The sequence below is a fragment of the Gavia stellata genome, chromosome 10 (assembly GCF_030936135.1).
Source record: "Gavia stellata isolate bGavSte3 chromosome 10, bGavSte3.hap2, whole genome shotgun sequence".
NCBI classification, from domain to species: Eukaryota; Metazoa; Chordata; class Aves; order Gaviiformes; family Gaviidae; genus Gavia; species Gavia stellata.
The window spans coordinates 25398542-25410730 of record NC_082603.1 but is presented as its reverse complement, the minus strand read 5'-3'; the positions used below and the strand labels follow the sequence as shown (position 1 = coordinate 25410730).

The window sequence follows — 12189 nt, the reverse complement described above, 5'->3', positions numbered from 1 at the left end:
TTTGGGACTGGCAACAAAAACCCAAAAAACCTGGGTCGTTAGGTTTGAATGGGCAACAAAGATCACTGCGGGCTTGGGGGGAAAGGGGGAATAGTTTTGAATATTTTAGGGGAATGTCACAGAATGGGACCAGCCTGCTGGAGCATGGCCTTGGTCCAGCCACCCCCTGAGCTAGGTAGGGGGAGGGGGCAAAATGTCCATTTCAGGCTCCTAGATAAACAAACACCAGAAATCTCATAAGGATAATAATGGAAATCACTGGGAAATTGAGTTAATACAAGGGCATCTGTGTAAGTGAATGCTCGGGACAGGGAAACTGCTTTGTCCTTTAACTCTAGTAATGCTGGAGCAGATGGGAAGCGCGGTGTGCTTCACGCATTAGCTGGCTCGGATAAAGAGCGAGGCAGAGGCCGGTCCTCGTGGCTGATTAGAGGTTAACAGGGATAGAAACCAGCGGATTGACTCTTCATTTGCAGGAGGTGTTGTGGGATCAGAGCAGATGGCAGAGAGAGCGTCCCTCCAGCTTACTCAGCTGCTCAGAGGAGCTTACAGCTCCCTCCAGCACAAACAGCCCCACTTGCATCTCCTCTGTTTACAGCTGCAGCTCGTGCTTCTTCCCTGGCCTACCCAGAGACACAGGTATTTCTCCTAAACCTGTGGGAGTTGGTGTCTGAGGCCGTAGGTACATGCAGGGACACTTGCAGGCACGGTGCATCCTCTCCAACTCGGCCGTATCCCTTTGTTACGGCTCCTCCGACGTCAGCTCAGCTGTGGGCATGGCCTTCATGGGGGCTGTTAATGGTCTTCCTTAGCTCTGTGAAGCGAGAGGTGCTTTTCCAGGGTGGTAACGACCAGGAAAGGACAGGAGCGTGGTGGGGACCGGGGGGAGGGCTGCGAGGGGAAAACGTACAGCAGAAGCAGCACGGCTGCATTCTGCTGGGGCAGCATCCTCCAGCCAGCCATCTCCTGCCTGCTTCATCCCTGCCAAGGTCTCGCTCAACGCCAACACCTTTGCCTGCGATCACAAAAAGAAATCGCTCTGGGGTGGAGGGAGGGTGTAAACTCATACCAGCTCTGCTCATTGACTTGCTGGAAGCCTGGATTCCCTGTTTTGCAACGGAGAAATGGCAATTGATTCAGCCTTACCCTCTTTCTTTTTGTCTGCCAAAGCTCTGAAAAGGCACATTTTATCTGTGTGTGACAACACCTGCCTAGGGTGCCTCTCATTGAGCCGTGCTGAATCAAAAGAGCAACAAGAAAAGTGGGTTTAATTGCACACATCTTCTGCGGAGTCTTTCTTGCACTGGCAGTACAAAAGGCCAGCCCCGCGTTGGTTGAATGGAGCCCAGGAGGGCTGGGGCGCGCCGTACTCTCCGTTACTATCGGAGGCAGATGATTCACTTTGCTGGAGCATTGTCATGTGCAAATGAGTTCATGAGCCCATCTCCTTTCCAACTGCAAGGTCAGGGACTCAGCAATTGTCAGCATCAGCCGGCTGGAGGAATTGATCTACAAGCTGGAAAGCTTTGGGAGATTTTACTAACCTCCGCTTCCCACCGCGCGAGCACACCGACACCTTCCTCCCACGGGTGTTGTCGACATTACAAATATTGACCAATTTTAAGCTCACATTTGGAAAGCTGCTGTTTTGAGGCACGGAAATGTGACCGAGAATGGCTTATAAATAACACTCGGTGCAGCAATTATTATTCATTGCTAGTTATGGCTTTCACACAGTGGAAAAACAAATGGTTTTTCCACTAGGAGCTGCAGCACGTTTAATCACTAAAGAGCTTGGAATCGCTTTAGTTTAAAATACCTTTCCATTGTGGTTTGGAAATTAAAAAAAAAATATTTGGGTCATGTTAACCTAGTGTATACGACTTGCACTGAGAATTTCAGTTTACCCTTGTCTACATCTCCTGAGCCCCATAAATATCTGTATATTCATTCCCGTTCGGTTTTGCAGAGCTCCTGCCTGCCTGAAGGCAGAGCTGCCCAAACACTGATCTGAAATCGGGTTAGTCTGATTAGAGATGGGGTCCTGGGAGCTCAGCACCGGGCACGAGAGTGGCAAGGAGGGGGAGACAAGCTGCTGTCCGCCACAGCCCCCTCCCTCTGGCCAGGATGCAAGGGGATATGGCTGGTGGTCTTGGGGAAGCTGCCTGGATGGAATTCCCATTACGTTGCTCCTAATGGAGCCTGCCCAAAATATCAGCCTCGGTTACTAGGAGGTCACTTGAGGCTTTGGCAGCCAGATGTGGGGGCAAGTTCCTTATGTACAGCGTCCGGCTGCATCCCGCCAGTTGTCCTTGCTCAGGGGGGTGGATGTGGTTGCACGTTTCCCTCTGCAGAGGCGTTCCTTTCCCCGCTTCGAGGTTTCCACAAAGACGGAGTAAAGCCTGCAGAGGAGCCATGGTGACGTGAAGAAATGCTCCCCACATTACCCATGCATTACTGGTTACCATCGTCTTGCGCAGTAATGCCAGTGCAGCAACCTCAGGTGGTCTCCGTTGGTCCAGGGTTTGGTCCTAGAGATGGCTGCTCTGGCGTTGAAGGCTGCCTCCCTGGCAGGATTGCGCTAACGCTCCGTGAAAGGCAAGTGAGTGCCGCACCTCGGAAGACTGAGCTAATTTTTCCAAATGGCACAACTTTGCGAATGACAACTGTGACTTCTGCCTGGGCTGCAGTGTGAAATCTGGGGGATGGCTGTGAGCAGCAAGTGCCAGAGGGAGCAGAGCTGAGCTCTCGAGTTCCTGGCTAGTGTTGTAGCTGCGGGGTCCTCCTCTCCCTGCTTCTCCTCGTGGGTGTTGGAGGGCTCTAGGTGACACGGTTATGAGAAGTGAAGGAGTTATGCCTGGGTTTTGCTTGTTTCTGGGATTTACATTTCCTCCTGTGGTCTGCCCATCTCCAAACTTCACGTTTTTCAGTGTAACGAGCTTGCATGTTGTATTACCTTCTGTGGTTTGCTGGAGGACCCAAGACTAGGTGTCTCCACAGCTGGCCCAGTGGTGGGTTGGAGCTGCAAGACAGGCTGGTAGTCTCTCCTGATGGGTGACTCGTGGACACCTGGGTTAAAAATGCCCAGCTGAAAGACTCTGGGTGCTCTTACAGAACTGGAAGGGTTTGGAAAGCTCCTTTTGGTTGAGTAGGTTTAGAGATCAAAGAATTCCCCATCTTGGTTAAAGATACTTCTGTTGAAGCCTTAATGGTCTTGTCTTGATAGCAAAATCTCCTGCGCTGGAGCACCTGCTAAAGGCTTGATCCTTTGCAGCCGTTTCAGAGCCCAGGAATGTTTTGTGGGTCCATGTTCCTCCCAGCCTACAGAGATTATCAGCTCCAAAGAGGAAAGTGTTGCCCAGCTGATGAGTTTGGAAGTGGCACTAGTGCTCACAAACTCCCAGGAGACATCTTTAGGGTTGGCTTTAATTTAAATCAGAGGCACAATATCCTGTGGCACTAATGCAACATCAGAGCTGAGATTCAGGGGGCAGATCTGCTGTGGCAGGGTAAAGGTCCTTCCTTTGGTGTTTTGTCCCCGTTTGATGGGTAAGTGGGATTAGGACGGAGTGTGTTCATTGTGCCCTGTGTGCCTGTGAACATTCGTGGCATCTTTCTGTGCTCTTTTTGGGGCAGGTATGAACACTCAACTCCTTCTGCAACCTGGATCACAGGGGCATCCACTGGGAAGCATCCGTGGTAAAAGTAGGGGAGGCTGTTCTGGGACAGGGAGGAGGCAACGTTGTTCTTGGGACAAAGCTGGGCTCCGATGGTGTGTAATGAGTCTGTAGTTGCAAAGATGGTACTTAATTATTTCTTTTCCACGGATTTCAAGCCCTGGCACTGTCACTTTACTGGCAGCAAATCAAACACCAAGATAGCTTATGTTAAGGAGCAGAGGATGAAGTCCTAGATAAGCACTCGGCTGTAGGAACATCTTAAATTGAAATGTGCAGCGGGGACACAGAGAAGAGTATGTTTTTGCTCTCAGCACTATCCAGACCCTGTGTCTGTGGCTAGGGCTGTGTTTCTCTCTGCTGGAGTGCTGGTATCGCCTGCCCCACATGCTGCTTGGGATGTGATATGAGTACCAAGGAGGGTACGGTGACAGCTGTCCTTCTCCAGGGTGACCTGTAGCCTCTTGGTGACTGTAGTATCAGGGTTTTATGTGGACCAGGCATGAGTGCTTTGATGGATGATGGAATAACCACACCATAACCTACCTTTTAACCACCACTCTTCTCTGGGACAGTGATACCCATCACTGTTGAGCTGGCGAAGCCATCTCCCACCCATGGGTGCCAGGGTCAGTGCTGGGTACAGACCTGGCCCCGGAGCAGGGCACAGCATGGTAGCTGCAGGCTGACCTCCTGTTAATGTAAATATTCCCAAATAATGCTGCTGTTTCTGCCAGCTCCTCTCTCTTCCCCTCTCGCATGTTTAACTTCTGACTAAGCTTTAGATAAATGTTTTGTATAGAGTTTCTAGTTTATCTTAAATAGACCTGCTGCCACCACGGCTAAAATCTAAACTGACACTTGCCTTAGGGCTCGAGTGCCAGAATGAACTTGGCCATTGCAGACATGCTGAACGGTCCTGTTCGACCTGCAGACCTCAGCTATGAGTTGCTATGACCCGCTCTCACAGTGGATGGGGCAGCATAGATTTTGGGATGCCTGAGAGCAACCTGGGAAGTATCTGGACAAATTTCCTCTCTCAGGGAGCCAGATTCAGACCACAGTTGATGTATTTTCAGACAGATTTTCAGCCTGTCCAAAACAGGTTGATTAAATGAGTTCCTCCAGCCTTACCCCAGTTAGTCCCAAGTGGGGTCTGGCCCATGATCCTGGTAAAGTAAGCATTTGAAGGCAGTGTTTATGGCTAGTAATTTGTCTTAGAGGGTTTTATATATGTATGTGCATATGTGCCTATGGGTGTACGTACACGTATATATATACAGACATTACTGCTCAGGAACATAGTTTCCAATCCTTTTAACTTGCTAAAAAAGTAAACTAGGGAGAAACTGGCAGCGAGTTGGAGCCGCCTGCCAAGTGTCGCAGACCAGAGAAGTGGTAAAACATAAACACTTTGGAGTTTCTCCTCGGGATTTATACAGTTTGGCTGCTGGGGGATGGACTTGTGCGGGGGGGTGGGCGGGGGGGGCTCATCAGCCCCTGGCCACGCTGCTCCCATGACGCTGAGCCTGGCACCTCCGCAGCCGCGCTTCCACTCCAGGCAGCATGCGAGCGAAAGGGCAGTGTGGGGTTGTTCGTCCCTCCTCTCCTGCTCTGCTGGCCATGCAGGGTGGGTTTCGGGCGATGGCAGCAGAACAGGTCTGCTTCCCCCTCCCCTGCACTAAAGTGAAAGCAGACCTCCTTGATGCTTAATCAGATTTGAATGTGTTTTTTGGCGTGGCTTTAAAGAGACTGGCAGTGAATAGCTGGTTTTGATGCCATTTATTAAAAACCTCTGGTAGAATTTGTCTCGGAAAGCCTTTGTGAGAGCTGGCAAACGCACAAGGGTTTGATGCAGTTAATGCATTTTAATCTTCACACCCCCCCCTTCTCCTTTTCTGTCACTAATTGTAGGGCTCTCAGCTGTCTGCCGCCTTCTCCGGGGGGACGGCAGGCAGGCTCTGCAGGGACCTCTGTACAAACACGGGCTTAATATGGTTGCAGTGGCACAGAGAAAAGTGAGCATCCTCTTCAGGGAAGAGGACTGGGGCAGGAGGTGCAGAGCACCGGGTCCCAGGTACCACAGCAGGCTCTGACATGGGGGCACCGGGTGGCCCTGGCCACGTTAATTAATCTCCTGGGGCGGCCTCGCTCTCCCTGGAGCAACGAGGCAGACGGATAGGGGAAACAAAGATGTTCCCTTTTCCAGGAGGCCAGGCAAGTGCAAAGTGTTGGTGTTGGACCTCCTCAGCAGCCGCCTCCTGGGAAGGGCTCCCTGGGCTTCAGTTTGAGGTTAATGGGCATCCAGTCTTTTCTCGCTGACTTTACTCCTTGCTTGCTTGGTGCATCCACCTTCCTTGGACCCAGAGGACCTTCCAAGCCTGTTTCTCACTCTTCACACGCATTTGGGACTTGTTGGGACTTTTTTTCACAGTTTGTGCCCAAAGGCTATGCAGCCCCTTGCGGCACAGCAGGGGCTGTCGGGAGCACCATAATGTTTGTCTGAGTGATTTGGGCTGTCCCTGCATCCTGACACACGGATCCTGCCAACAAGTGGCTGGCTTCCTGGCCACAGTATTTTGAGGAGAGCTCAAGAGCTCACAGGGGAGCAACAGATACTGTGGAGCTCAAGGAACAGTTTCCCCCCCAGCCTGCAGTTCAGGCTGGGCATTGCTGCCGTCCCTGCTCCCTGTTCCCACTGTGTGGAAAAGCTCAGAGCTGCCCTGGAGCGCTCTACCTGGTTGAGGGGCTGAAGTTGGAGTTGTGTTGCCTTTAATTTGTGGGGGTTTTTGCCTGCCTCATCAAAGAAAAGAAAACTTGGCCTTTTTCTGCCAGCCCTCACTCACGTGAATTACAAATTCAGCGAGAGGGAGGAGTGGATGAAGATGACTCCCAGGAGAGGAACAGTCTGAGAGACTCTTAAACAAATGGGAACCGAGTGGCTTTGCTCGTCCCCTGAGGGTTTGGCTGTTAAATAAACTTGCCAAAGAGTCTGGCTGCATGCGTGTGTTGGTGCAGGAGTGCTTTTGTACACAGGCTGGGTGTTAGCCACTAGGATGGCATGCACTGGGTGGTGCGCTCCTTGGCATGGCGATGCGTAAGCGGTCTTGGCTGGCCCTGTCCGCCTTCCAGAGTTTGCATGGGTGGTTGACGTCAGAGGGAAGCTAACGTGGCCTTTCCCTCTTCTTTCCCTCTCCAGGGTTCCACCTCAGTGGGACGGTAACGGAGCCAGCGACTGCGACAGAACCAGAGATGACTTACAAAGTGGCCATCAGCTTCGACCGCTGCAAAATCACCTCAGTGACATGCGGCTGCGGGAATAAGGACATTTTTTACTGTGCCCACGTCGTGGCGCTTTCGCTGTACAGGATCCGCAAGCCAGACCAGGTCAAACTCCGTCTTCCCATCTCAGAGACCCTTTTCCAGATGAACAGGGACCAGCTTCAGAAGTTTGTTCAGTATTTGATCACGGCGCACCACACCGAGGTGCTGCCCACTGCCCAGAAGTTGGCTGATGAGATCCTGTCATCCAACTCAGAGATCAACCAAGTGCACGGTAATTCCTTCTCCCTCCCTGGGTGGCTCAGCACTGATTCACTCTGCATTTGGGGCTGGGGTTGTGGTTTCACACTGATGGTGGTGGCCTCCACTTCGCTGTGTTTGTCTGTTGCTGCACAGAGAGAGGTGGTAGTGTCAAACTGACATTAATGCATGGGTGTTATGACCACATCGATGTTGGCCACTCATCCTCGTTCTGCCCTCTATTCTTCTTTATGTGTTTATCTGTCAAACTCTGCCTTTAACAGGCAAGAAAAGGCAGAGCAGGCAGGCTCTGAGGCAGAGCTCGGAGTACGATGTAGAAGCCAAGGGTGGAGGAAGGGAGCACGTTTAGTCCCCAACACAGAGGATGTGGTGTGGGACCCTGGGGAGTGGGAGGTGCAGTGGGGACGTGGCTCATCCAGTGTGCAGGGACATGGTGTCAGCCCAGCCCTGCACGTTGCTAAGTCAGATGCGTCTGAGCCAGCGGGAGATAAAGCTTTAATCTCCATGGGCGTTAATTTGCTCATAATAAATGAGCGCCACTGTCCTCACCTACTGCACAAAGGCAGCGGAGATGTGTCCTAGGGCTTTGTGTTTGGAAGATGCTTTTGGCTTCCTCCCCTGGAAAGCACTGGTGGGGGACAGTGCACATCCAAGCCCCGCTCCAGTTGCCCCAGTTGCCTGCTGGCCCAGGAGGTGGTCCAGGCTCCCTGGGGAGCTGCCCTGGGGCTCCTTTCATCAGCCCAAGCCAGGCGCTCCTGCTGTGTCTTTCCAAGGAGCCCAGGAGCTGAGGTTGCCCAGGGTCTGCAACAATGAGCTGCTCCCCACTGCGCCTGTCCCACCAGCTGTAGAGCGGAGATAATAAACACTTATCTGCCACGGAAGGGCGTTGCAGGGATTAACACATGCCTGTTAAGTGCTCCGAAGATGAAAAGCCCCATATGCAGCCTAAAATAGGATCTGAACTGGTTGAATCCACATGTAGAGGTGAGGCCAGGGGTCCACCTCCACCGTAGGGGTGATGGCAGCTCTGATCTCAGATATATTCCCCTCCCCTCCCTCCAGCTGGTCATTCCTGCTTCTACCTTGGGAGAGGCTTTTGTCTCCTACGCTGGGCCACATCTGCTGCGTGTGTGGTTGTGCTCTAAATTACTGGCTGGGGCAGGGGGTGTTCCTCATTTTTTGGCATTAAAAAAGAATGAGGAGCTGTGGTACTGCAGGAATCTGGTGAGGTCTGTTCTCCCTCCCTGAGCTGATCCGCTGAAGCTGAGGTTGGGCAAGATCCCTTCTTGGCCATTGTTTGAGGCTGCTTTCTCTTAAGCAGATTGAAGAAAAGCTTTTAAGGCCCTGAATATTTATTGCTCTAGAGTCAGCAAAAGGCTGGTGATTGAGAGTCTTACAAAGATACAGATGTTGGCTCCAGTTCAGTATCTGCCTCTTGTTTTTACAAGTGGTTTTAAAAAACAAAGCAAAAATTCTCTGTCCCTTCAGACTCGTGCAAATTCATGCACTCCAGCATGTGATTTTGAATCGAAAGTCAACTGGCATTGACTTACCCAGGAGAAGGTGGCACCTATCTGAGACCTGCGTGGCTGCCTAGCTGGGGTCACAAGCAAGTGAATGCCTGTGCAAGCAGGACTACAGCCTGGTCTCATCCTGGGGAAGGATGCAGATCAGCCTTAAGATGATGATATGATCTTAAGATGATCTAAACCTCATAGACTCTGTGAAAAGGAAAGCTCAAAAAACCTCACATTCAAGTTCAGAGTGATGTTGTCCAGGGCTTTGGCTCTCGATCCTGGACAGTGTTGCAAGCTTCGCCCTTCCCCGTCCTGCCAGTGAAGCACAGCTGCAGTGCAACTACATCACAAAGCTACTTGAACAAGGAGCCCAGGGCGAGGAAGGGCTGCAGGTGTGTGGGGCTGCTGATCTGAGTGCATTTCAGGGGCTCCAGTTGAAGTGGATCCAAATTTTTCCCCCGTCTTGCCCTTCCCAGCTGCAGTTCATGGTGTTCATAGAGGGTCCCTGATCCTGGGATTTGAAATTCTTCAAGGTATGCTTTACATAGAGCTTTACAGGCTTACGCATGCATTTCTTGGCTGTGTCTAGTTCAGACCCTTGGGGTCATACCTTTGTTCACCTCTGGGTTGAGGCCAAGCTGGCTTTTGGCAACTTCTGCAGCCCAAACAGTAACCCAGTGTGTGGACACCCGAGGTTATTATGACTTGGAGCAAGAACAGCCTTTCCAGAAAAATCCTTTCTTTTTTTCCCCCATTTCCTCTGAGGAGAGGTCTGTTGAGCTTCAAATCAGCATCAGGTCTCCACGACCTGCCTCTGGTCACCCAAAGGGCTGCTCCTTCCATGTTGATGGTGAGCACGTGGGATGGCAGAGCCTATTCTGCACTTCGGGAGCACTCCAGGCTTGCTGGGCCCTTGTGCAAGGGGATCGTCTGTTTTTGTAAAATAAGGCTTTCAGGGCTGCTCCTTCTCCCCCTGCAGAGCCTGAATGGCAAAAAAAAATTACAGGCCATTGTCTAGCGCGCTCGTCTCGGGGCGTCGGAGCTTTGTTCCTTGCAGGAGTCTGTAGCCACGGGCTGTGCACTGCATGCTGATCTTCCCGGCCGCCTTCCTAGAAGGAAATGCAAACTGTCCAGTAATGATGGAGTCTCGGAGTGCAGCCAAGGGGCTCGCATGTTCTCGAAGGATTCAATCTGAGCGGAGAGCCTAGGTGTGCCTGCTGCTCTGCTCCCCACTTGACCTCTGCCTGCTTAAGTGGGTCATGTTTCTGCTCTCGTAGCTGGCTGCAAAGGGCAGCGTGCTCACAGCAAGAGCGTCTCACGTGTCTGACACCTCCACGCTCCGCGTCTGAAGTGGCAGCTGGGGTGAGGAGGCTGGGGTAGTTTCAGTGCTGCTGCGTCCCCTCCCCAAGTGCGTTCCTGCTTGGGGACAAAGTCAGCGGCGTGACTGTCCGGCACGGAGCAAGGCTGCAAGGTTGTCATCGTGCCAGCAAATACAGCTCACGGTTGCTTGGCCTTTTCTGGTGGGGTGGCTGCTGGGGGCAGCCAGGACCTGCAGCTGGAGAGCTTGGATCCACAGCCATGCCTCCGACAGAGTGAGGAGCATCTGCTGGTGGCCACCTTGGCACCCTGCTCCCTTCGCTTTTCCCAGAGCACCAGCCCAGGGCTCGTGTTGGTTTGCTGCGGGGCCAGCCTGGCTCGGGGGAAATGCAAACTGAGAAAGTGGCTCAGGGCCACCAGCCATGGTGGGACGTGTTTGGGATAGGTGCAGCTTTGCTGTTGGGGGGATCCATGCTCTACCACCATGAACCATGGGAAGAATATGTCCTTCTGAGGTGCAAATGAGGAATAGAGAGCAATTGCTTTGGTGCAGTAGGGTATTGCAGAGTGGGCCAGGAGGTATCGGGGAGGGTAAGGCTGAGAAGAAGAGCTGAAATGGGAATTGTAGGCAGACAGGGAGATTTCAGGGGCAAAAGCAAGCAGTACAGAGGAGGGGGAGCTCAGAAGCACCAATGAGTCCTGACAGCAGCGCTGGGTTTCCTGCTCTCGCAGCGTGCATCCAACATCCAGCAGCAGCGAGTGCACAGGGTCCAAGTCAACCAGCAGACTTGGGAGGTGGCATTCATCTCCTCTTGTGTTTTGGTTCATGTTTGTAGCAAATGATTTTAATTTATTTTAAGAGGAAGACAGGATCAGTGTGGGGTGTACAGGAGCAAAGCTGCTGTCTCAGATACATCCTTTGAGCCCGATTGGGATGTCTGGGCTTTGGAGGCAAACGCTGGATTCTTCCTGAGGGCAAAAGCAGTCTGTGGCCAAGGAAGGAGAGGAGGCTGATGGAGAGAGATCACTGCAGTGCAGGAGATGGTAGTCATTAAAACCTTTAATTAGAAGCTTAAAGACAGAGGAGGCAGCTCTGAAGACTGAGAGTACCTGGGAGGGCCCAGAGGATTTGGGGCTTAGAGGTATCCTTCGTGCATCGGTGAAGTCTCCCCCTTCCTTGGGTGACGAGCAGGAGGTTTTGGCAGGCCCGGTGTTCGCGGGTTGGTAACTTGCCCTGTTTGAGCGATGCTTAGGCAAGGCAGGGAAAGCTGCTGCCCTCAGCCCAGGAGCATGCTTGGGGCGGTCTGTCTGCCCCAGGGAAGTGCCAGTGGGTGGCACAGCATCTGTGGTGCTCAGCTGATGCCATCGAAAAGCTTGGGATGCCCTTCTCAGCCAGAAGGGGGAAAAGTCACAAAAATGTCTGCTGTCTCGCAGTGTAGGGGCATCTCCCTCCAAGGACAAGCCAGCGGAGAGTCAGTGTGAATGACCAAGAGGCCTCTGTGGTCCTGCAAGGTCTCAGGAGCTTGGAGGAGAGGACTTTCAGAAAACTCTTAGTCGGAATGGTCCCTCAGGACTTGGCATGGGGGAAAACCAGATCTGCTCATGCAGAAGCCATAAGGAGCCCTCTGCCTCATCTTCTCACTTTTGTCCCAGATGTATTCTTGACTCCCTTGAGCCTTTCCTTCAACTCTGGGCTAATACTGTCCTTCACCCGTTGGCCTGTCTTGCTCGTGCACAGCAAGTCAGCTGCCAGGTCAGCTGTGCGGGAAGTCCCTGCCTGCTTGTCCTGTCGCACTGAGCCAGGGCTAATGTTTGAGGAGTCCACAGGCGGTCTTTAACTTTGAGGTCATCCCACGACAGCATCTGGAGGGCAGCACTGGTAAATCTATTTGAAATTTTGCCTTCCCGCTGGGGAGGAGGAGAAGGTCAGGTCTCCAGGGGATTTGTGTTCCTGGTTGCTGAGCTGATGTGAATTTAAGGGAAAACAGCACACCTGAGTGCTGGAGAGAAAGCCTCTGCTGCTGGCTCTTCCGCCTCGTCTTGCAGAGCCTCTGGGGCTGCCGAATGACTCCAGAGCGCAGGTGCAGTGCTTGACAAGGGGCTTCCAAAGACAGCTGGACCCGACACTGGTACCA

The 12189-nt window shown here is 52.5% G+C and overlaps 1 protein-coding gene across 1 annotated transcript in view; it reads left to right on the top strand.

The window, feature by feature from the left end:
- ZSWIM5 (zinc finger SWIM-type containing 5) overlaps positions 1-12189 on the top strand; it is a 101460-nt gene that overhangs the window by 65571 nt on the left and 23700 nt on the right. Inside the window, exon 2 of the mRNA XM_059821803.1 lies at positions 6877-7233. Coding sequence (XP_059677786.1) covers positions 6877-7233 — 357 coding nt within the window. The remainder of the gene's footprint in view (positions 1-6876; positions 7234-12189) is intronic.